At 38.9% G+C, this 23,606-nt stretch overlaps 1 protein-coding gene across 2 annotated transcripts; it reads left to right on the top strand.

Annotated features, from left to right (window-relative positions):
* Positions 1 to 5,601: 5,601 nt before the first annotated feature.
* TC2N (tandem C2 domains, nuclear) lies at positions 5,602 to 23,168 on the top strand. Of its 2 annotated transcripts, XM_035539612.2 has the most exons (11): positions 5,602 to 5,668; positions 6,333 to 6,563; positions 10,200 to 10,364; positions 12,914 to 13,005; positions 13,654 to 13,729; positions 14,617 to 14,717; positions 15,503 to 15,619; positions 16,392 to 16,583; positions 18,435 to 18,549; positions 19,030 to 19,229; positions 21,585 to 23,168. In XM_035539612.2, the coding sequence occupies exons 1-11, from the start codon at positions 5,602 to 5,604 to the stop codon at positions 21,693 to 21,695; spliced, it is 1,467 nt and encodes a 488-aa protein (XP_035395505.1). In that variant the 3' UTR covers positions 21,696 to 23,168. The 2 variants fall into 2 exon arrangements, with proteins under 2 accessions (XP_035395505.1, XP_035395506.1); XM_035539613.2 differs by lacking the exon at positions 16,392 to 16,583.
* Positions 23,169 to 23,606: the final 438 nt, after the last annotated feature.

The raw sequence follows: 23,606 nt of genomic DNA, 5'->3' as shown, positions 1-23,606 counted from the left end.
ACCCTGTAGGGGTGTGTTGACATGTTTTTTTCTTTTTTCTCCTCTCCTTCCAGACAACCTACTGCTGCCAGGGTTTCTGATGAATAGGAGCAAAAGCTTGTCTCTGCTCACACGTTCAGACCTATTTGAACTGCCTCTGTGTCCTGTGTGGGCATTACAGATCAGACCTGCCTACAATCGCAAAACAAATATAGGACTTTTTTTTAACTGTAAACTTTGGCAAGTGTGTGCCCGTGCCATGCATCTGCGTAGGGGTGTGTGTGTGTTTGTGCCATCCTCGCTCATAGAGTAGCAAAATACCTGGGGGCAAATTTCAGAGAATCACTTAAGCTGTTTTACTAGTGCTCACTTTCTTCAAGATGCAGTGATCACAAGCTACCCCTCTTCAAATGAAGAGCCCTGCTCAGTGTACAGCTCCCAGACACTCTCCTCCAGCAACAAAACTGCTGAACAGCTGGCTCTGGATGTTAAACCATGTGCAGTGTCTGTGCCATCAGGGTCCGTCTGACCTGCAGCAGAAGCAGTTTGTGCTGTGCTGCGTTTTTGTTAATTGTCTGGAGACCTGTGGTGGTGCTGTTATGCTCTGTGAAGGATTTTCATGATTGGAATTGACTGCATCTCCTGGGTCTGAAACGCAGACAGGCAAAGAGGTAAACGTGGTATTTGGCAGAGGTGTGAAACAGCAAGCTTGAGCTCGCTTTTTCCACAGGGAAGATCCTCAGCTGTTGTTCCTCTGGGGCTACTGGAGTTGTAGACACTTACATCATTCAAGGATCTGTCCCAAATGCTTGATAACAACTGATCATCCCTGTTTCCGGATATTTTCTTTTACACCTCTTGCTTTGTGAGAACTTAGAGCTACTAGGAATATTGCTGTGACGTGTTTCTGGAACACAGACCTGAGAACGTGTTTTATATGTTTATGGCTGGCAATAAATCTCGTAACGATTGAAACCTCTGGCTTAGCCAGATTTCCCAGTTCAGGATCAGATACTTCACCTTTGTTTCTATTGCAGAAGTTTAAGTGTGTTGTTACCTGACCAACTTCTATGGAGCAGTACTATGACTAAATGCAGTAAAATATATCAACAGCCTACAGACTTGCTGCAAAACACACTCCTTCATCATAAGGCAGCTAAGACCTGACATTTCAAGACTGCTTTCAGCTTTTAATATTTAATATTGTGATCATCCGTTTTCTATCATGTTCTTTTTATTTAATGAGTTGTTGAAAATATTTACTTTCTTCTCCAAATATATCTGTCTTGTAATCATTCTGGCGGCATCTGGAACTGAAGTCTTCGATACTCTGTTTATCTGATTTAGCTCATTCAAAATTTCTATCAGAGAAATCTGGAAATCATTAAGATAATTTATGTTCTCCATCTAAACCCATTAAAATAGTAGTGATTGTAATTCTCTGGACTCTGTATGTGTGTGGTTTGCCTTTAAACTTTGCTGGTTCCAGGATGTTCTAATAACCTTGGCTTTCCTTCTACATTAGTGGGGAAGGACTGTTGCTGAATTATATTTGATCATCTTACTTTGGCTTGATATTGGGAAAAGAGAAGTGAGAAAAAATACTGAAATCGCTGAAGAACACCAAGAAAGAGAATTTGAGACAGTAATGAGATCTGGCTGCACTTCCTTCTTCTGCTGCAAGTGATTTGATTTCTCTACTTTTTTATTGTCTGAAAATCAGGGATAATTTTTCTTTTCCTCCTGTCCTCTTCTCACTCTAGTATCTCCAAAGTGGCAGATGTCTTTAAAGTAATCATATTGCCTAACAGAAACTGACCCCAAGATTTAGAGAGAGGATCAAAGAGTCTCAGCTCCTTGTTAACGTGTGTTGTTGGGCTGTCAGTACTGCTCTGGAATTCAGTAGCATACCGAACAAAGGTCTCTCTGCAGTTCTGGTTTATTTGGTAAATCTGTTCCCAGACAGATGTATATTAGTACAGCCTTTTAACAACTCTTAAGTGATATATTGAAGATTCTGGGGGAGCTGACACCAGCAACAGGTTCTAGCATATGGGGGAAGTTTAACCTTTGATAGAAGTACCAGCTTATGTCAAGATCAGTAAGTACTTCTTTAGTCTTCTAACCTTCTTCTACAAGGTTTTTTGTTCATTTTCAGTTAATAAAATGAAATAAAACCTGTTAAATTTCTGCCTCACATGGTTAAGACAAAACTTTTACATGCAGTGGAAATGCTTGCCTAATCATAGGCAACATGAAAAATATAGATATGATAAAATAAATGAACTGAAGAAAAATACAAATATATTTATCTCTGTAGATAAATTACATGGATAAAATTTTTTAAAGTAATTTAGAACATCCATGCCATGACTTTATGAACAAAGCAAAGTGCTCTAAGCAGCATGAGGGAAACCTTTGCTCAAATGATCTGTTCCTCAGCAAATTCTGGCCATGCTGTAAGTGTAGGAACCCAAGTGCAAATTTTGCGACTGGCTTTCAAACCATTACATTTTTAAGGGCAAAAGAAGTCTAAACAGCATTCCAGTTTTTTACTGCTGGAACTTTCTTTTCAAAATACTGTATTTAAGCTCAAACTAAAATGGAAACTCTAAACTCTGTGTCTATGTACTTTGCCGTTGGCTACTGATAATGCCCTGCCTACAAAACAACAATCTGGAAATAGCAATATTGGAGTGTACTTTTCTGTAGAAGAGGCAGTGATGAATTGCTTTTATATTTGTCTGCAGATAGAAAGAAATGTATGAATGTTTCCTTATCTATAAAATGGGGGGTGGGGAGTGGATTATGGTCTAAGAATATCACAGGCTGCTTAGTCTTACATTAAAAAGGCCACATATTTCACAGTTAGGAGTGCAAAAGATAGAGAACTGCATTATTACTGTTAGATCGTCAACACCAATATATAGCCTTTCTTTCGAACGAAGGGACTCAACCCAGTGATGGGAAGGCAACTGCTTGTAAATGGTGATTTGTATTTATTTACTGACTCACATTTATGGCTCCAGCTAAGAAATTCCAGGGAAAGAAATTACTACCATAAACTGAATTTTCTCTGATGCAGAAAAACTAATTTTTCCACTTCATGTAGCTGGAAAGCTGGGTGGTTACTAACATTTTGGTTCCTTCACTACCAGTAGTGAATAAATTCAGTCTGGGCGCTTTGAGATAAAAGATTGTTTTGCCTGAGCAAACTGCCACTGGCACTTAGATACCGTTGTTGCAAAGCTGAGAGCAAACGAAGCAGCTGTTTCAGCCCAGTTTAAACATGGTGAACAAGAGGAAAGCATATTAACTCCAGCTGTGCACTGATAACAGCTGGGAAGGAAAATCACTGCATGGGAACCTTAAAGTAAACTTTGAATTGTAGCACGCTTAGCTATCGTGAGTACACTTCAGAGGGTGGAGGAGAGGTGAAAAATTTATTCTTAGAAGTGTGGAGAATTTCATGAGAGATCCTTGTGCCTCTTTTTGTGTAAAGGTGCAGCAGGTTCTGTGCTTGGGTGGTATCATCTCCCCAGATTTGCAATATGAATCTCATCCTTTACTTAAACTCATGAGCAATTTTGAGTGGGGGATTCTGTGCAGAGTAATGGTGTCCCGTTGTAACCAGATAGCAATGCAGTGCCCTACTTTAAGAAGTATTTTTGGGTGTTCTTAAGCTCTGTAAGCTCCTCAGTAGTGTTCTGTTTTCCAGAATAATATGTACCAGTCTTCTTCAGGCTTCTTCTGAGGTTTTTCTGTTCAGGTCCCTTGCATCTTGTTCATTTTGGTCTATTGGGCATAAAGAGTAGAATAAAATTAGAGGAAGTAATTAATGTCAGTAGTAAAAATAGCAACAATTCTCAGAGAATTTGCATTAAACCAAAAACTCCCTTAGGTCCTTGCTGCAGTAGAATAATGATTTACTTAAGTTTGGGTCTAATGGGAATTTAAAGAACTTCCTTCTAATCAGTATTCTGTGAAAGCTTATAATTAAGAGTAATTCTGGAACAGTTATATAGTCGTAATAACAAACCTTCATTATATTTCACACTCGTATTTTAAAGATGAGAAGTTAATTCAAGCCTTCTACACAAAGCCATATGCACTCGTGAGCTTACAAAGCCCACAACTGAAAATATAAGTAGCAATTCTGAGAGTACCGAAGAGTGCAAAAGATTGGGTCAGTAAGGATGTGTTGTATTAGGTCATTATTTGCACATTGACACGTCTGTTGGTAACATTCAGTTGCACCTACACATGGCAATAAGTAATGTTAAGAGAAGAAAGCACGTTTTCTAAGTTAGATAAGGTGCCTGATATTTCCATTTGGCATCCAAATTAATTTGTGGGAGTGGGGGAGTAGTGAAAGAAAAGGTTTTGGTTGATAGTTGAGATATTGGTGTTATTTCTCTTATCAGTATTTGTGTGGTTCCCTGGCTGTCTTTGAATACCCATACAAACAAAAGGACTGTGCTGTTCAACCTGCAGGTAGGAATAGCTTCTGGCTGGGGCATGGAAACTTCCAGCAGTTTCCTGTGACTGAGATAACCAGGCAAACCTGTCCATTTCTGTGCAACTGTCATCTTCTCTCTGTGCTATCCCCCTTTCTCCTACTTGTCATCTTTCCCATCCCTCCAACTTCCGTTCATGCTGTCTTCGGTGTCTTCTGCTAACCTCTGAGGAGCTGGTGTCATGTCTTGGGTATTCTGTGCAAAGAACCGTGTGTACTTTAGGTACATGTAAAAGGGCTAGACTTAGGCGGCTAAAGTTTTGGACAAGAGGCAACACAGCTGTCTGTGTCCTTCTGAAAAGACAACATAAGCGTATAAATAAAGACACTTAAATGAGGCCAGTTAGTATTGTCATAAAGTTATTTTAATGTTAACCAGCTGTTATAGACTTGATCTCGCTCTTCAGTAGATTGCATGCCTCTTGGTTTGCTGGAAGCCAGTGCTCTCTATTTCTGTGCGCATAGCAGACAATTATATAATAAAACAGGTCTTCAGTTTCATGTGCATACAATTATGAGAAAGCAGTAGTTCCTCAAAGAAGGCAATTTTGGCATCATTCGTAAAGACTGTTTTCAAATGTAAAATATGGAGTATGTAGAGTCAAAAATGTAAATGGCTACGTATGTTAACGTTCTACATGAGGAAAAGAGAACAGAAGAAACATGACCAAGGGAAACATCTTACAAATGACTTGCCAAAGCATATCAAAACAGATGTAGAGCTGAGTAAATTGCAAAGCCCAGTGACACACACAAATATGAGGAGAATTTTAGTGTTCCTGAAAGAAGGGTACCTATTTGAGTGGGTCACTGAAAGTACTGGCATACTGCATGTTAAGGTGAGTTTCTCTTTCCCTGTGCCTTTATGTAAACTAATAATTGTCTCAGTTAGAGAAATCTGATGGCTCTGATCCATTTGTGACTGACATAACTGTCATTGACCCAGGGACTGAATCAAATTAGCAATCACATATTCAATAACATATTATTGCATTTTAATTTCAAGTATTGTCATCTAATACAGTTGCTTTTATAGTGTTTTTCAGGTTTGATAGCTATGGTGGATCTTTGATTGTGATTTCTTCTACATTGTGACACTGAAAACAATGGCGAAAGAATATATAAAGAACTGCTGTAAATGGTGCTTCTATGCAGAAAAAGAAAAAAACGATTGTGAGTTCCGACATAATCACATTGACTAAGGGTTTTGTTATTCTGGGTGATGAGATTTCCCATTAATAAAATTATTTTGTCACTCCTGATAAACTTGAATTCTTTTACAACATCCGAAAGTCATTCCATACCTCCGCTTGGAGATTGGACACATGCTTGTTAGTGTTATGAACTGGAACTGAAGAATAACACTTATCTGAAGTCTGCTCCTTGCAGCCTGAAATGCTGTCCAAAAAGCCAGCTTTTTTACCTAAGGTCATGTGAAGGTCTTGTGTCTCTCAAGCTCTCTAAAAGTGAACACTTTTTTTTCTTTTTTTCTTTTTAACTGCCTGCAGATTTGCTGTCAGGATTTTCTTTGGTGGCTTAGTTGTTCGCAAAACTGCTCTATACAAGTGTATAGAATGCCTCCTCTAAAAATTTACTAAGAGAAAGGCAGCTATAAATATACAAGCTTGGGCAGTGAAATTTATATTAGTACAGGTATCATGAAGATGAATATCTTTTCCAAGTGCTACTCCTGAATGCTAGTAAAACTGAATGCTAGCAGCAGTTAAGTAATGTATCAAGCACAGATTCTATTAAATTAAAGAGATCTGTTCACAGTATTTTCAAATTTTAACGCATATGTGGACTGTCTGTTTTTCTTGCTCTTTATTTTTAGCAGTTTCCATGGTACAGGAATCTGAAGCAGTAGCTGCAAGAAAGCCAGCTATTGTAGAGCAACCTCCATTGTCTTCTGTGTCAGTGAAGCGGCAAGTTGGCTGTTCAGAGGATTATCTGCTTTCTAAACTGCCCTTGGATGGTCAGGAAGTACCATTTGTGGTCCCCCCATTCAAACTGGCTTATGTACAGCCCAAAAACCTTCCTAGTACCTCACATGCTGGAGGGATTCAAGGTAAAATATAAAAAGTATTGCTGAAATAGTATGTGTTTCTGTGGGGAAAACCTGAATAAAAAATACTGTACTTCATTAGGTATGTTAACCAGTGTCACTTTCTAGCCAAAGACTGAGGAACTTTATTTTTGTGAGAGAAATTTCTTATTTTGTGCATTGTAACACAATGGTATCTCCTTCGCTGTTTCTGTGTTAGCTATATTTACTGTTCAGCTTATAGAAATTTAGAGGAGGAGTATGTCTTTCTTGTTTTATTTAGTCTGTCATAGGACTCCAAAATAGATGTTTAGTATCTGCTACACCTTGAAAGTTATCAAGTATTTCTACTGAAAACATACGTTTGCAAAACTTTTCTAGAAGCCTGGTCTTGTGGCTCTTCTCTCTGGACATCCAGAGAGCTTTTGGGAAGGATGTTACCCAGTATGAATCTTCGTGATCTTGCATGAATTAAATGGAAAGGGGGGATTGCACACTAGTGTTCATACTCAAAGTATTGGAAAACATTGAAGAAAGGCAAAGGTTTATGAAAGAATTTATGGAGGCAAGAAAAAAACCTAACACATCACCATTATTCAGATCACTTAAGGAAGGAAGGAGGGTAGTCTTTTACGTTTAATGTACTGATAAGTTTTAGCATACTAACACATCTTTCTTTTCAAATTTCATCAACAGGAAGCATATGCTACTACTTGGAGGAAAGTGTTTTTTATTTTTGTTTTTCATTTTTGTATGTTGTTTTTTTCTATTTCCTGTTCTTTCTGTTACTCTTTGGGTGGCCGAGGGTAAGGTCTCAGCAGTATATGGGTTGCATATGATGATATGATACTTTGCCTCACAACAGTCTTATACTTCAACCTCTGTCAGACCCGTGCTTGCACAGCTGAAATGACATGTATGCAATTTAGGCACAGTGGCATTTTAAAAGAACGAGAGCATGGCCCAGTAACACGAGTTAGAGGGCACGTACTATCACTGGAGATGATGAGGACTTGAGGTCTTCTCCAGAGATGTGTAGATTTAGATAAGGGAAAATTTTGGTACGAGGGCATAACTGAGCAGTTGCTTTCTCTAGAGCTGCTTTGCCTCAAGGACATGATGAGCTGATAATACGTTTTTAGTCTCACGTGACTGGATTTCTTTTCTGAGGGTGGGAACTTCAGTAACTGAAAAAAATCAGCCACATGTTGCATAATAACTAATGCAGTGCTACCTTTTTCTGTTTGTGTGGTTTTACTCCCATCATTCTCCCTTCTCCCTAGGTCTTTGCTGTTGCTTCTTGTCCCTTGCTTCTCTCCTGCTACCAGACTTACTCCTCTTCCTCACCCACCCCTGCTAATAACACTAGCACAGGGGCCAAGCTAATCAGTATCGCAGAGCTGATTGGTATAGATCAGCCATTCTGTACCTGATCTCTCAGTGGGTTTTATTTATGATGCCCACCTCACCAGCCACAAACAGGCAGCACCCTAATGGTTGGAGTTGGAAAATACAAGGCCCTCCTTGTCTCTGAGCCTGACCTGCTTCAGGTTTTCCCACAGATGGCCAGCAGAAAGCAATCCTGATGTGTGAGGCTGCTCTCTGCCACCCACCTGGCAGAGCTGCTGTCCCGAGGGATTGCTTGTTGTATATGTTCTTCAGTAGCTAGTTCTTGTAAAGAGTACTTGGACAAGGTATGGGAATGCAGGACATGCTCCTGGTAAATTGTCTTTCTTACAGGATCTGGGTTCATACTTTGTCTTGCTTGATCTTACTTCATCCTCAAGATATTGTACAGATAAGTCCATAAGGGACTCTGAGGCACCAGGGTTCTCCAGGGGGAAGGAGAAGGAAGATGTGTTTAACAACCTTTAGATAAATGTTTTCTTTATTCTTGCTGTTCTACAAAATCTTATCAGTCAATGACTTATAAACCAGTGACTTGGCTTCATTGGGAATTATGCTTCATCATCATTTCTGAAGGACCTAGTGAACAGAGTGGCCCTTTAGGCTATAAAGCCAAAGATCTTCTGGCAGGATGACCTGGCTGTTCATAATTGTCTCTCTTGAGCAAATATTTTAAATTCTTGAATAAATATTTGAAAAGTGGATCTTATGTCAAGTAGGCAGCTTCCATTTCTTTTTAAAAAGTAAGTATTTATATTTGGAAAGTACAGCTTTTAAGCCTCATTAAAGCTGTATTTAAAATGCAAAGTTTACTTTTAGGAAGATTTACTAAATATAGAGAAGTGTGCTGTCATTCCTTCTTTACATTAACCAAAGCACCAACATATTTAAAACAAAAACCCCAAAAAATAAAACCACTAGAGTATTTGTTTCTTAGACTGTTGTTAAATATCTGTAGAAGTCCAAGTTCTTCCCTTATTCCACTCCATTTTCTGTGCATGTCTGACCATTTTCCTTTATTGAAACAGGACATACTCAGTGTTAGCTCTTGGCATTCCTCCTTAAAGAAGTTAAGTTCTGGCAGCCCTTCTCAGTATTCACTGCAGCATGTCTCATGCTCTCGCAGAAGTAAGCTAGCAGAAGGGAGTGTGCTCCTGGGCTGGAACATTGAATTTTCCGTCACCTGTTGTGCAGCAAAACTTCACAGCCTCACTTCTAGCGTTCACCCTCATATGGGTTCTGCTGGAGTCCATATTACTTGAATTCTTGCCTTACCATCTCTCATGTCCCACCTCACTGTTCGAGTTACTCTATTTTACTTACTCTGCTACCACCTGGAGGAAAGAATTTTATAGTAATAATGTTTGCCCCTTATGGTGTAACACGTGCAGAATTGAAGGCACTTGGTAATGGAGTAATGAGCTATTTCACAGGTAGGCTGAAATCCAGAGAGGTGACATGAAGGAAGCAAATGTCAGAGCTTGGCAGATTCCAGGTCACCCCATCCCCCTTCTCTACTCGACTTTTTATTGCAAGGCTTCTTTTCGCTCCAGACAGACAAAATGAAGTACTACAGTGGTGTTCTTTGCTGTTCTGCTGACCAAGGAGTGCATGTCTTGTCTGAAATAATTATAAAGGGAAGAAAAGCAGGGCAGCTGTGCAGTAATGGTCTGAGTAAACGGCTGGGATTCAAGCATTCTCAAATCTGTCTTCTTGTGTCTCAGCCAACAATTCAAGTCATTTTGGACCAGTAATTTTACCACTGACACACTTCCTTTGGAAATTGGATGACAAGGAGACTGCAGTTGCAAGTTGCATTATCTTTCCACGGAAGACCCTCCTAAAGGACTGTGGGCCCATTAGCCAATTAGGAATACCCTGGGGGATTGTAGCCAAATAAGTCAGAGGTTTTCTGTATGCGTGGCCCTACTTTTCTGGTGAATTTCCGTCTTGGTCTTTGTCTTTAGAGCCTTCTGTATTTTAACTGGTTAGGCATCTATCGTGGAACACTTCAAGACAGGGTATGCATAGATTTTTATGGCCAATTTCATTCCAATATTTCCTAGCATGCTGTTGAAATCTGACGTAATATATGTCTGTTTTCTTTTCTTTTTTTTTTTTTCCTTTCGTTGAAGCAGATAATAATGAAATATTTTGTCCTTTGCCCTGAAGGCACTCAGCCTGTCTTATGAAAACAAGCAGCATGTGTTATGTCTGGAACTCTTGCATCTGATGTTTACTTGTGCTCCACAGAATCTGCCAGAGCTTCATTTGGTGATCGGAAAGCAGAACTGCGCAGCATGTACCAATGGCCCCAGTATGATGTGTACAACCCATTCTATTTGGAGCAGCATGTTTCACCAGATCTGATTAGGCGTTTCCAACCAAAATCAGATAATAGGAAATTATATGGATCAGGTGAGAAGAACTGCACTCCTACTTTTCTGTCTTCCTCCAGTTCACACTGTGCATAGGTAAGAGAAAAATTCATTAGACTACAGAAGACGTGTTTGATTATAGCAATTCTCAAACTAGTCTGTATACTACAGACATTTCCCGGTTAGTGAGTTGATCTGTGGAGCGGGCTCTGCTTGATTTCCAGCTGTGCTGTTACTTTCTGTCAGTTGGGGGCTTAATAAGGCTTGTATGCATCACACAACAGTAGGCATATTGGCAAAGCGAGCTAGTGTAGCTGCCTTTGATCCAAAACACGTTGTAGTACCGAGAGTCTAGCTACCAGTAAGAGGAGTATTTGAGGGAGAAGGAACAAGGAAATCAAGTAGTATGTTGAGTGGAAGAGTACCTGAGGAACATATATATGGAGAGGGAAACAAGCGCTAAATAAACATTCAGGAGCAGATTGTGAGAATAGGAACAAAATGGGAAGTGATGCTATATGCCAGCTTTTATGTACTTTGCTTTTGAAGGTGTAGAAATGTCTCCAGTTCTTACTGTGCACGTATGTTTAATAACAGGGGAGGGCTGTGAGATACGATCAGTAAAAGTTTAGATACAAAGTGTTTGGCTACCTAGGTAAAACCTCTGTACTGTTCATTGGTTTATGTATCTTGTATAATGCATGCTGTTTACAGTAAAGTAGATGATTAAGTGTTGCGTGCTGTAAGTGATTGCTAAGGTAAACCCATTCAGAAAATTCATGCTCGAAGAAATGTACACAGATCTCCATCAGATAGGAAGCTGGCAACAGCATGCATTTTTAAAGACGTGTTTGTTAGAAAGGTACAGCATGCTTCTTTTACAGCTAGGAAAAATGTCTCAGTCAGTGTCCTGTTTTAAAATTAATTTTGAATCACCATAGAAACTAAATGAAAAGACTACTCCATATATATATATATTTTTAAGAGGAGAACAAAACACATGTATAATTTAAGCACACATATGGTTTTGCTAGGCTTTGCAAGCACCTGTGGGAGCCAAATGGTTTCATAAAATTGTCTTGAACATCTTCCCTTCAGTTCATCATCTCTTTCTCCGTTTTTCTTCAAGCCAAGTAAACACTTCACTAGTTTTTGTCTTGGTAAGCTCAAACACAAGAAAGGTCACTTAAGTATGTCTAGAGTACAGTTATAATGTCTTCTTCCTCCAGAGTTTTTTAACAGCTGTTTCAAAAGCTAGATTATTTTCTTTGTGTGTATCTGTAGACTCTAGGCAAAACTCTAAGCCTATTTTGTTGCACTAAGTGTTGTGATACTTTTCATTTGAGTTGACTTAAAAGTACAGAATGTGTTTATTTGGAAGGTATGAAGTGAAGTCTCTGAATTTGCATGTGAAGTCCCCCCTCTTCATCTTAACAAATAACTGAAAAATAAATTGATTAATATTCTTCCAAAATTGCAGTAAATTTTTGTAAGCAAAATATCTTTATGATTGATTTTTTTCTGCTGCTTTATATTTTACAGACAGCTTTCTCAGTGTAAAAGCTATTATTTTTTTTTCCATTCAAAACTTAAGTTTTTGAAAAAGGCACCATCTCTCCTCCTTGTCCCCGTGTTCTCCCTAAGGTTCTTCAAAAACTTTAACCAGCTTTACTAAGAACACATAGCAAATTGTGCTGTCTTTAAAACATTTCAGTGATTTACAACCTTGTCGTGGTTTAACCCAACAGGCAGCTAAGTACCACATAGCTGTTCGCCCACGTGGAATGGGGGAGAGAATTGTAAAAGGTAAAAGAGGGAGAACTTGTAGGTTGAGATAAGGACAGTTTAATAATAAATAAATAAATAGGAAAAGAAGAAAAAAAAAGTGATGCACAATGCAATAATGCAATTGCTCACCACCAGCCAACCAATGCCCAGCCCGTCCCTGAGAAACAGTGGTCCACTCCCAGACAACTCAGAATCATAGAATGGCTCAGGTTGGAAGGGACCTTAAAGATCACCAAGTTCCAGCCCCCCTGCCATGGGCAGGGACACCACCCACTAGATCAGGTTGCTCAGGGCCTCATCCAATCTGGCCTTGAAAAGTTGTTCTCTATCTTTTTTATAAACTCCCTTTAAGTACTGAAAAGCTGCAGTAAGGCCACCCCCGAACCTTTTCTTCTTCAGGCAGAACAGCCCCAGCTCTCTCAGTCTTTCTTCATTAGAGAGGTGTTCCAGCCCTCTGATCAACTTTGTGGCCCTCTTCTTTTGTGACCCTCAACCTCCTCGCTGACAGGGCAGTGTGAGATGCAGAGAAGTCAAACAACACTTGCACAAACAATAACTAAAACATCATTGTTTTATCAACATGATTTTCATCTTAAATCCAAAACACAGAACCATACCAGCTACTATGAGGAGGATTAGCACTATCCCAGCCAAAACGAGGACAAATTTGCAGGCTTGAGTGAAGGAATAAAGAACTGTGTATCTGTTTTTCAGTAGTTTGTGAAATTCACAAGTTTTAAATATGGAATATTATTTTTTCTAGCAATGACATGGTATGTACTGTTCTTTTTGTCTCTTTAGTTAACGATTTAAGAACTAGTGGTTTGCCTGGATCGCTTGATTTAAGTCATTCAATGTTTGATCTCAGAAGCCCACCTCATCGATTCATGAAGGTGAGTACTTCTTGTACCTTACGTGTAACTTCAGTTCTACCGAAATCTCAGCACATTCGGTGTATCTGTTTTTGTTGCATGGTGTTTTCAGAGGAAACACTGAAGGGCACTGTACTGTGCACTGGAAGGGCTAAAGGGAGAAGTTCAATACCTTGACTGACTTTAAGTGTTTATTTTCCTGATGCCTCCTCTAGCTACTGCCGTTGTAGTCCAACAAAGCTGCTGAGAAACTTGAGTAGGCTTTTAGTCAGGACAGAAGAAGAGTCTGTGGTTCCTGATTTTGTTTTTTCTCCCATCACTTGAAAAGTGGAACACTAAAAGTTTCTATTTATGCAAAAAAACAGTGCTCTGTTTGTTTGTTTTTTCCCAAATAATCATCTGTTACATAACACATTGTTATAACACGTTGTGTATCAGTAAGTAAAATATCTGAGTTGGCCTAATGTGTCCTGTATCAGCTCTTTGCGTCAAGGCAGTAATATCATGCTAGATCAAGAGTTTAGTAGGGAAACAAAGATTTGAAACTGCTTGTTACTTTGTTTTCATCATGTCTTATCTGATAGCAGAATCTCTGGCTTTCTGCATCTATTGCTCTTACTGAAGTGGTGGGTTTTTGTTGTGTTTTTTTTTTTCTTTTCCCCTCCCCAGAGATACGATTCATTCTCCAGTGTACCTAGCAGTACCTCCTCCAGGAAGGAATCGCAAGGCAGTAACAGGAGTCTTGGTATGGTTTGTTTGTTTAACTTGTAATGAAATACTTGCAATGTTAAGCTGTCTTAATGTTGTTTGTTTGTTTGTTTTGAGATGAGTAACAAGTCACTTTGGAAATTACTTCACAATTTGAAATTAAGAGTTCACAACTTGCATGTTCCTGTTATCAGGAGGTTGAGTAAATTGGGCCTTCAAAGGAGTGCAAGTCTTCCTGCTTTTGAGAAATTGATCCCTGGATTTACTACCCCAGTGAACTAAGAAATTACAGGTTTTCTGTTAGGATAGGATGTGGCACCTTGATCACAGCTCTAGTCCTTTTCCATGTATCTGTATTTTTCCGTAGAAAGTATTTGGAACACAGTACTCGTATTACATTGAGAATTATTCAAGAATATTGCATGAAAAAAATAGTATCCTTAGTAATAAAGGAATGCTGAAAAAGTGGAGATGATGCAAAATAAATCCTCAAAAACAATTCAAGCGCCCACAAAAGTCTCCTTTATGAAAGTCAGAATTTCACACAGTGTCCTCAATGAAATAGAGAAACACTGGGTATTAAGTGGCTCTTAGAGAAAAGTGTAACAGTAAAATGCTTATTAGCCTGGTTGAGAAAGATAAATAGCAGGCCAATCTATAAACTTAACAGTGAAAGTGATTAAGGGAAGTGATAGATTCTAAATGTGTTTTGGGTGTGTCAGGAACATGCTCTTCTACTTTCTAAAAGGTGTTTGCGTATAGCATAAGTTATTAACTTAACAGGTGTTAAGATATGTCAAACTTAAGTTGAGAGAAGTTTTCAAAGATAGGCAGTCCACCTAGTAATGAATTCCCCTACTCTTGGAATAATTTTTTAAGATACTGTATTGCTTCTAAAAACACTAATTGGCTTTTTTTCCACAGATACTATTACATTATCAGGTGATGAACGAGATGTTGGAAGACTGAATGTAAAGCTGTGTTACGTTTCTTCTGCGGAACAGATCTGGATCACAGTTTTACATGTAAGTAATTATAAATAAGCAAACATAAATAACCTGATTATTGTTTACTCAAATGACTATTTTACTATATTTAGTGTTAGGGTAACAGAGAGTCTGTTTAGCAAGAGTAATGAGAATTAAGGAATACTTTGAGGAGAAAAAGGAAAAAGAAAATTATCCCTAAGCATTAATATAAGCACAGTTCAGTCAAATGGTCTTATTTTGGAGTGAGAAACTGTTTGGCATGGGTAGGGAACCTGAGAAGGTTATATGCTGGTCCTGCTATAGAAATTTTCCTGTGGAAATATGGAGGCAGCAAATTGGAGCAAAATTTGGAGGCACCATTTGTCTGACTAAATCTAGTAGTTCCTTCAGGGTAGAACTGTAATAGCACTTCAAGGTTGTATAGCTCTTGCAGTTTTTTTGTTAACTAATGTGATGCTGTTATGCTGACTCGTTTATACACTTCCAGGAACTGATTAATTTTTAGGTAATGGAACTTAGAGTACTCAGAAACCTTGTGACTATACCAAATGATACATTTGCAAGATTACATAAGGGATTTCACGATTTATATGCTGCCAAATTCCCACAGAATGATTCAGCAGATTTTAGTGATTTCACTTTTTACTCTCTGCTGTGAAAGTAAATTATTAAATGTTCTGAAGTGACATAATCATTACACCAGCTCTAATTTGCATTCAGTATTACAGGAATTACAGCAGTGTAGAAGACCTTGTGTTTTTAAGTTGTCTGAAAGCTGGAGCCTTACATTGTCTCTGCTGATTCTGTTTCCAATGTTGTAGTGCAAAGACCTGAGCTGGCCTTCTAGTTGTGGAGAAAATCCTCTTATCTATGTCAAGGGAATTCTCACACTGCCTAAACCAGTGCAGTTCAAATCCTCTGCCAAGGAAGGGTGCAATGTAAGTAGAAGCAAGAAAAACACCAAGAAATCCTCATCCCCATATCCTTTCTCCAAATCCCTTTAAATGGCTTGTTCCACTTCCTCCACTCTTATCCTCTCTTGCATACCTCCTTTCCTAAGTCTGCAGGACAGGTGTGGGATACACTCATAGGGGACTGAACCATGCTGGTCTTCGCAGCTGAATGGTGGGGGATTGGAGGAAACCTGCACACACCATTAGATGCATATTCTTCCTGGGGAAGGTAGATGATGATGTACTGCTTCCAGTTCCTCGCTAGGGCAGGAGACAAAGTTCATGCTTTGTCTCTACAGAAAGTAGTAAAAATGGGTCATGTGGCACAGGAGTCCTGATGGTGCCAGTATAGGAAGATGACAGGGCTTGGGGTGAGGGGGAGCGAGGTGAAGCAATGTAAACATCCCATAACGTGAATCAAATGTGGAAGAATATAAAATGAGCAGAGAGACTGAAGCAAAAGGCCTCTGGAGAATTTTCTGTCATAATGTGTGTAAGCTGTTGTAAAGCTCCATAAGGGAGAGCCTCAGCTCATTCTGGTAGTGAACAAGAATCCAGAGTATTGCCTGCCAGACTGTGACAATGAGATGGCAAGTTCTGTGTGAACTTAGCCACTGTAAAAGCACACCTTTCCATGACAACTCGAAATGGTATCCAAGAGCAGTTGCTATAAGACCAGGAAGCCTTTATTTCTAGGTTTTGGGTTCAGTGTGACTCTCTTATAAAGATGATATTACCTCTGTGTCTTTCTTTTTAGGACATTGAATTTATGGAAACTTTTGTATTTGCTATTAAACTGCAAAGCCTGCAGGCTGTCAGATTGGTATTTAAAATCCAGACACAGGCTCCTAGGAGAAGAACAATTGGAGAGTGCTCCTTGGCATTGCGGGAGCTCAGCTCAGAGGAGTCAAGTCATTGGCTGGATATATCTCCTCCTTCCAAATCATCTGTAAGTGCTAATACCACAAAAGTGTATTGTCATATCACGTAGAAAGAGTTGTTGGAAACAGAAGTAGAATAATTCAGTAATAATTCATTGTTAACAGCAAACACAGTTGGGTTTTTTTCTGCTTTCTTGGATGGGGGGCATTTGATGGAAAAAAAATGCAGGCTTTTGAACTAGGCGCATCACTATTATGGTCATAAACTGCAGCTGTTTCTGGGAAAAGAGCTAGAACTAGCTCTCCCACAACATGGCCCACAGCTGGAGGGAGGGACGTTCTGGGAAGACTTTCAGCAAAGGGCACCGAGTAATTGCCTTTTCCTACCAAAAAAGCATCAGAAGATCCGTAGGACTAGCAGCAAGAGCTCACAGCAAATGGAATTTGATTTTGTTATGGAAGAAAAGTGCTAAGTTCTTCAGTGGCTTGAAACCGCATATATATATATATATGTGTGTGTATATATATATTTTAATATTCAGATTACATGCTGTGAAGTAATAATTCAAGCAGTTCATTTCCATTACAGTAATAAAAAACAGGTGGTTGTCAAATGTCATTTTCACAGTGGGATTTCCTTTCCCCCTGCTCCCACTTTGTTTGTTTCTTTTACAGATTGTGTCTAGACATTTGTATTTTCAACAAATTAAACTTGAATTAGTGATTCAAAAGCAAATTTTATCTAAATGTGTAAGTAATACAAGTGACACTCTTGATTTCTAACATAAGTTATAGTTGACATTTGTAGTTCTAAAAAGTTGTGCTTCAAAAGCAGTAACTTGCTACAGATTAAGTGAAAGAGGAAGCTGTTTGAGAAGCCACTTCATCCTGTCTCATTGTGTCTGTGCCTGTGTTGGCTTTCCTCACCATTATATCCAAGAGCTCTCCAGACACTGCATCCATGTGCTTCCTCTCATGTTTACACAGAAATTTTGTGGCTGAGCTGCAAAGAGAATTTGGTTCTCATAAGTGAACTGGAACCTGATTTCTTTATGTGACATGTTGCACTCTTTCTTGGTGCATTTTTCCATCTCTGAAGTCCATGAGAACTTGAAGGGAACCAGGACTAGCACAGGGCTTTTAACTGGAGGCTTTCTGAAAAGCTGGGTCTCGCTCCACTGGCTCACTCCTGATGTTCTTACTGTGTCCAGAGTACATTAGCCTCTGGCAGAAGAGTAATGAGGACCTCAAGGCAACTTTGTCACTAGCAAAAATTCTTTATTAAAAAAAAAAAAATCAGACTGGAGCTTTCAGTAGACTCAGAATGTGTGTCTGTGTTTGTGTGTCTAAGCATGTGAAACACATGTACTTCTACAACACAGGAAAATCCACAGCATGCTGTCATCCTAAGCATTCCTGACATTAAATGACAGGGCCTTGTATCTACGTAAAGTGTTGCTTGTATCTTCATATTACAAAATTCAAAAGGGTGGAAGGGGAAGTCCAAAGGTTTTCTGTTAGTAGAGTATGCCTGTTCTCTCTCTTTCACATCCACGTTTAGTAGAGCTACTACTGTGTGTCGGGTTTTTCCTCTGTGTGTCCACTCTTACCATTGAGGAATCTCCCAGGTGAAATTTGAGGTTTATTTGTCCAGTACCTCTCGCTGCAGCCCATTAGGGTCATATATGCACTGTACATAAGCAGTGCATCAGTGGAGCACGTGTACTGCAGCTGTGACAAGTGCAAGGTGCATTTACTTACTGTGCATCTGCAGGTTGTATATACAACACATACTTATATTTCTGTCCAGGAAATCCCAGATAGAAATGTGGGAGCCCAACATATAACAGAATTCCTGCATTTTCTGAGTTTATAAGCAACTTAATCCAGATGTTATGGCAACATTCTTCTGCTTGTAGGTGTGCCGCGCAGAGCTTCAAGTAGGAACTTGTTTTCAAGCAATAAACAGGAGGATTCAGTTACAGATTCTTGAAGCACAAAACCTTCCAATTTCATCTACACCACTGTCTTTATGTAAGTTACATCGATTGTCTCATGCCTCCTGTCTAAAACCATTTGTAACAGGTAAAATGCTGCTCAGATGGGTTGGCAATCGATAACATTCCTTACAAACCTCAAACTAACATATTGTGCAGTAGATTTCTATTGCCAAGGCTTGTTTCCACAGATGTCTTACTTGATTACATTTTGTTTGGTTTGAAGCTACGCATTTATGTATTTTGGAAGATTTTTATCCCAGTATTAATCCTGACATACAAGAGCATTAGTTTGCACTTGCTGTTTGGATACGTGTTAATCAGTTCAATACTAGTGAACACACTGTGTGACCAGTCAGGAAAGCTATTGTACAATTCTTTTGGCCAGACTTTTGGGAAACTGTTGCAATTTGAACAATACATGTGGATCTTGTCAGTTCCTCTTTGGGTATGTTTGTGAGTAACCCTTTGTGTGTTATGCCCTTTTTCCCCCTCCCTCTTTTTTACTTTGTGCTAGATTTCTTTGTTAAAGTTGGAATGTTTAGTACAGAAGGGCTGATGTATAAGAAGAAGACACGTCTTCTGAAATCTACTAACAGCCAAGTGAGGTGGGAAGAAATGATGATTTTTCCAGTTAGCCAAGCTGAACAAGGAATTAGTTTTCTCATCAAACTCTACAGCAGAAGCTCAGTGAGAAGAAAACACTTCCTAGGACAGGTTGGTTTCTGCTATCTAACATGAAATGCTTTGCTTAAAATCCAGTTCCACAAGATTTTTTTTTGTATGAATTTTAAAATACTTTAAATAAGGTGGCATATAGGAAAATAGTGAATTCTAATAAAATCTTCTGGCTTTAATCCAAGAAGGAATAGTACTGGCTCTTAAACATGCACGAACATCAGAATGCATGTTGGCATTTGATCTTTCTTTTAAAAAGAACTCTTTTATGCCATTTTTGTGTGGAGTGTTGTTATGTAAAAGATTGCTTCTTACAGACAGATGTATGATGTCCTCCTTGCCTCTAGGCTTTCTAAAGAAAACAAACATAGCATTCACACCAGCTCCACAACCTACAACGTCCTCTACAGAAAGAAGGTGTGTTGGCTTACAGTACTAGCACACTCACAAACAGGTGTGTGTAGAAGGGAAATGTCAACAGCTACAATAGCAGACTGCCTTTCTGGGTACAACAATGCTGAAGTCAGCATAATGTTCTGAATGTGTATGATCAAGTGATAATGTGAACAAACAAAAAGATTAGTTGAATGCTCCCCCCCAACCCACCTTTTTTTTTCCAACTGGAACTTCTGTTGTATCTCTTTGAAAGCATTTATGTGAACATATGTATTTAACCACCATAAAAATTGAAAGTCTGGTCTCCTTTTATTCTCTCTGCACTCTTTCCCTAGTTGTTCTAATTGACCATTATTCTGTCTGTTCTTTCTCTCCTTTTTTTCCCATAGTATAATGAGACACATTTGTTCTCAATGCTCAGTGCTTTCCCTGACCCAGGTAGATGTACTAGTAGAATTTTAATATATACATAAATGAATAACGGGGAATTGATTTTGAGGCTCCAACTGTAAAGTCCCTTACCAGCTGAAGGACTGCACTATCCTTAGGTGCAGAAAATGGTAGCTCCCCATCCTGGCAGTGGATCTTGTGCATGGTGCACACGTTCACTTGCAGGAGATGCTGATCTGCTATAGAAATGATGTGCCAGCAAGAGTTACGTGACCTTCCTCTATTCTATCAAGTATCATGTCACACGTGTTCCATCTTTCTGTGATTCTGTTGGTAGAATTGGATTTGGAACAGAAAGAAAAAAGTGTGCTAGCTAGCTGTGCTACTTTGGGGCAAAACTAACTGGGTATGATTTTGCAGTCACTAAGCAATATGTGAGGTCATCTCAATCTGATGAGTTTCATTTAATCATGGGTCTTATTTTTACGGGGAGGAAATGAGCTACTTCTGCTCTTCAGAGATTATTTGGAAAAGGTTGTTTCAGCTCATGCAGGCAGACATTGCCACATAACACATGAAGACATAAAATATGGCTCAGGGAAAAATGTACTTTAAGCAATTGGCTGGGTAGCTGGAAAAAGATTAATATAGCTGGATCTATTAACATGGTTCTTCAGAGAATGATGTTTAATTGGATGCTGTTCTAAAACAGACAACACTTCGATTAGGCTGCATTTATGGGCATGTCTTTAATCATGAGCAAGATGTATGTTGAATCTCTGTGGATGAAACATCAGCTGTCTGTGGTATTCTGGAAGGCATTATTCTCACTTCTTGAGGAATCATGCCTCAGCAGTGTGGGCTAAATGTACTTCATGGTGCAGGTTTCTGAGAATTATTAAAAAGGACTCATTCTTGGAAGAGTGGAGGAAATAGAGTCCCGTAAATAACGATACCTACTTACATAAGCAGAATTCTTTTGGCAATGGAAGCTGGTGATATTGTTTAGGGGAAAAACTTCCTACTTGTACTTCATTTCCTTGTTTAAGGGCCGCTATCCATTAACTGAATACCGAGAAGAAATGGACTCTTACTGCGTGACTATGTGTGATACAGGCAAGTTAGTAACCTCTGTGGAATGCAGGTTTGGCCCTGTCTGTTGGAGTGTGCAATTTTAAATGCTCATGAAAATGCTGGACAGCTAACTCTGGGTGCCAGGTGGCTTGCTGCCAACTGGAGTTTGAGTGCGTGGTCTGGAGAGACATCACTGCCCTGATGGGTCCTTGACCCCAGCACATCAATTTGAATGGAGCAAGGAATGCTTGACTTAAAATATGTTATTAAGTAGGGAAACATTAGTGTGTAGGGAGTTCTCTAATTCATATTTGTTTAGAGACTAAATGTAAACACAGACTGCCTGTGTTCCCAGCTGAAAGCCAAATTATGTTAGTCTTAACAGAACTGTATTTGTTGCTAATACTTTGGTCACAGTCTACATGTTGCATCTCATTCTACACTTTCATGGTATTTGTTTGGATCTAACAAAGTCTGGGCCACTGTTACAGCAGGTAAACTCAATTTTATTTCTCTTTTTATTTCTTACTGCAGATCTGGATAAGTTCTGATAGCAATAACAGTGAAGCAGTAGAGCAGTGGGAAGATACCATCGCTAACCCTGAAAAAGTTGTTGTTAAATGGTACAGCCTTGGTCCATCTTGAAGACTGGAGATGAAACTCAGGACTGATTTTTCTACAAAGATATGCTTTTTAAAATAGTATAAATTTAAAGAAAAATATTGTCTACACAAGTTGTTCAGAAGGACTCCACTGAATCAACACCTCCACGTTAACTGGAAAAATTAAGTTTCACAAAGAGAAATACTGGCTTAAATATTATCAAGAGGAAGACTTAGAAAATGGGAAGAGCACTCACTTGATATTTAAAAATCCACCAGGAAAAATAAATATTTGCTCCTTTTAGGCTCTGCAAGAGTATAGAAACCCAGTCTTTACTAGTCACAGACTTCATCCTCATCTGTAATCTTGTCTTTGGCAAAGACAAGATTTTTTTCCATGGGAATCAGTCTGATTAGTGGCTTGATCCTAGGTACCTCTAAGCCTCTGTGGCTGCACCTGTATTGACACCATTTGACCAGAGTAATGTGTGCCTCAGCAAGTGGGAAAGCTGTGGCTGTAGCAGGAGGCATAAAGGGAGCAATGCAATAATGCAGCACCCAGCAGCTTTTCTAATCTTTGCCTCTGGTGAAGGGTTGCACAGTGTGCCAGTATCTTGGGTTTTCCCCCATCCTTCTCACTAGTTTAAACAGAGGGATTGAAAAACAAGTTTCTCTGACTAACTGTGATCTTTTCAAGTGGGGCCCTCCAGATTTGCTTTGTTTGGTGACTGCTAGTTGGAATGAGTGGAATAATGCAAAGAGGTATCAACTCTGCCTAGGATCAGGGCCAGGTTTTTTAGATAAATTATTTTTATTATATATAATTCTAATAAGTAAATGACTTCCTATCTAATCAACAGTCTTCTACCATTTGCTTAGTTTACTAAAAGCCAAACCAACATACTAAGGAGTAAGCAAATATTTACTGATATAAGTGCTTTTTTATGCTAATTAAAAAGCAGAACAGTAAAGGAATTGGGTTTTGTTTAAAAGATGGGCTACTACTGCATAAATATTTGTTACATGTACAGGGTGCTGAAAATATGTGTGGAAGTATATATTTGTTACTTGTTTTCAGCAAGAAGAAATTACCATATTTTTATTGCAAATGGTATTTTTCCTATAAAATCCAAAGATTATTTTTCTACTAGTCCCCGTATTTTCAGTGGTCTATTCAGAGTTGTTATTAAGGGGGGAAAATGCCATGTATATAGTATATAATATATACTTATAAAAACAAAGACCTTTTTGCACTGCATTAACTACTGGATTTAACAAAAATATATTCCATTAAATTCAGTGCTTACACATTTAGTGTTGGCTGTCTGAGCTGCTCAAGTATGTGTTTGTATAGACACTGAATAACAGTATCTTTTTTATAACTTGGAAACCATTCAAACATCTGACACAAGGACTGGAGTGGTGGTGAGAGCACTCACTGCTTGAAGGCAAAGGAACAGTGGGGGGCAGAGAAAACACTGTAACAGGAAAGCTTGTTGTTTTTAAGCAGAGAGCTCAAAGCTGCTTTATTTTAGCCATTTTGACTTCAAATAAAGGCAAAAAGGGGAAAAAAAAAAAGGAATCTTAATCTTTTCATCAGTTGTTAATTGAAGCTTTTTAAACTTAAACCATCTAGATTTTTGTTGGTGAAATTTAAGGTTTTCAAAATTAGAAAACAAAAGGACTTTTCTAGGCTCTTACAAGCTCAGCTTTTTGACCAGTTTTTATAAATGAACTGAAACAGTTTTTGCATGTTACTTGGAGAACAGACATTGGTTCTTGCTCTTACAGATGCTCCTTGCAGAGCTCCCACTAAGCCCACTGGGTCTGGACTTGCAATGCCAGCTTTCATCCAGCTATGGTACTTGGGATGAGCCTGGCCTGTCAGGTAAAATGAAAAAGGGAATTGGACTGAGCTGATGTTCTTGGAGTGTCTTCACTTGAATACGTGGAT

This window comes from Cygnus atratus, chromosome 5 (assembly GCF_013377495.2).
Source record: "Cygnus atratus isolate AKBS03 ecotype Queensland, Australia chromosome 5, CAtr_DNAZoo_HiC_assembly, whole genome shotgun sequence".
Classification (NCBI taxonomy): Eukaryota; Metazoa; Chordata; class Aves; order Anseriformes; family Anatidae; genus Cygnus; species Cygnus atratus.
The sequence above is the reverse complement of the archived record's forward strand: the minus strand, read 5'-3'. Positions and strand labels throughout refer to the sequence as shown.

What these genes read in the sequence shown, in the direction of transcription:
- TC2N (XM_035539612.2), top strand. Translation starts at nt 5,602, where the DNA reads ATGGCGAAAGAATATATAAAGAACTGCTGTAAATGGTGCTTCTATGCA. An exon ending in ACATGCTGGAGGGATTCAAG is followed by an intron (nt 6,564 to 10,199) that starts GTAAAATATAAA and finishes TGTGCTCCACAG; the next exon opens with AATCTGCCAGAGCTTCATTT. An exon ending in AGGCAGTAACAGGAGTCTTG is followed by an intron (nt 13,730 to 14,616) that starts GTATGGTTTGTT and finishes TTTTTTCCACAG; the next exon opens with ATACTATTACATTATCAGGT.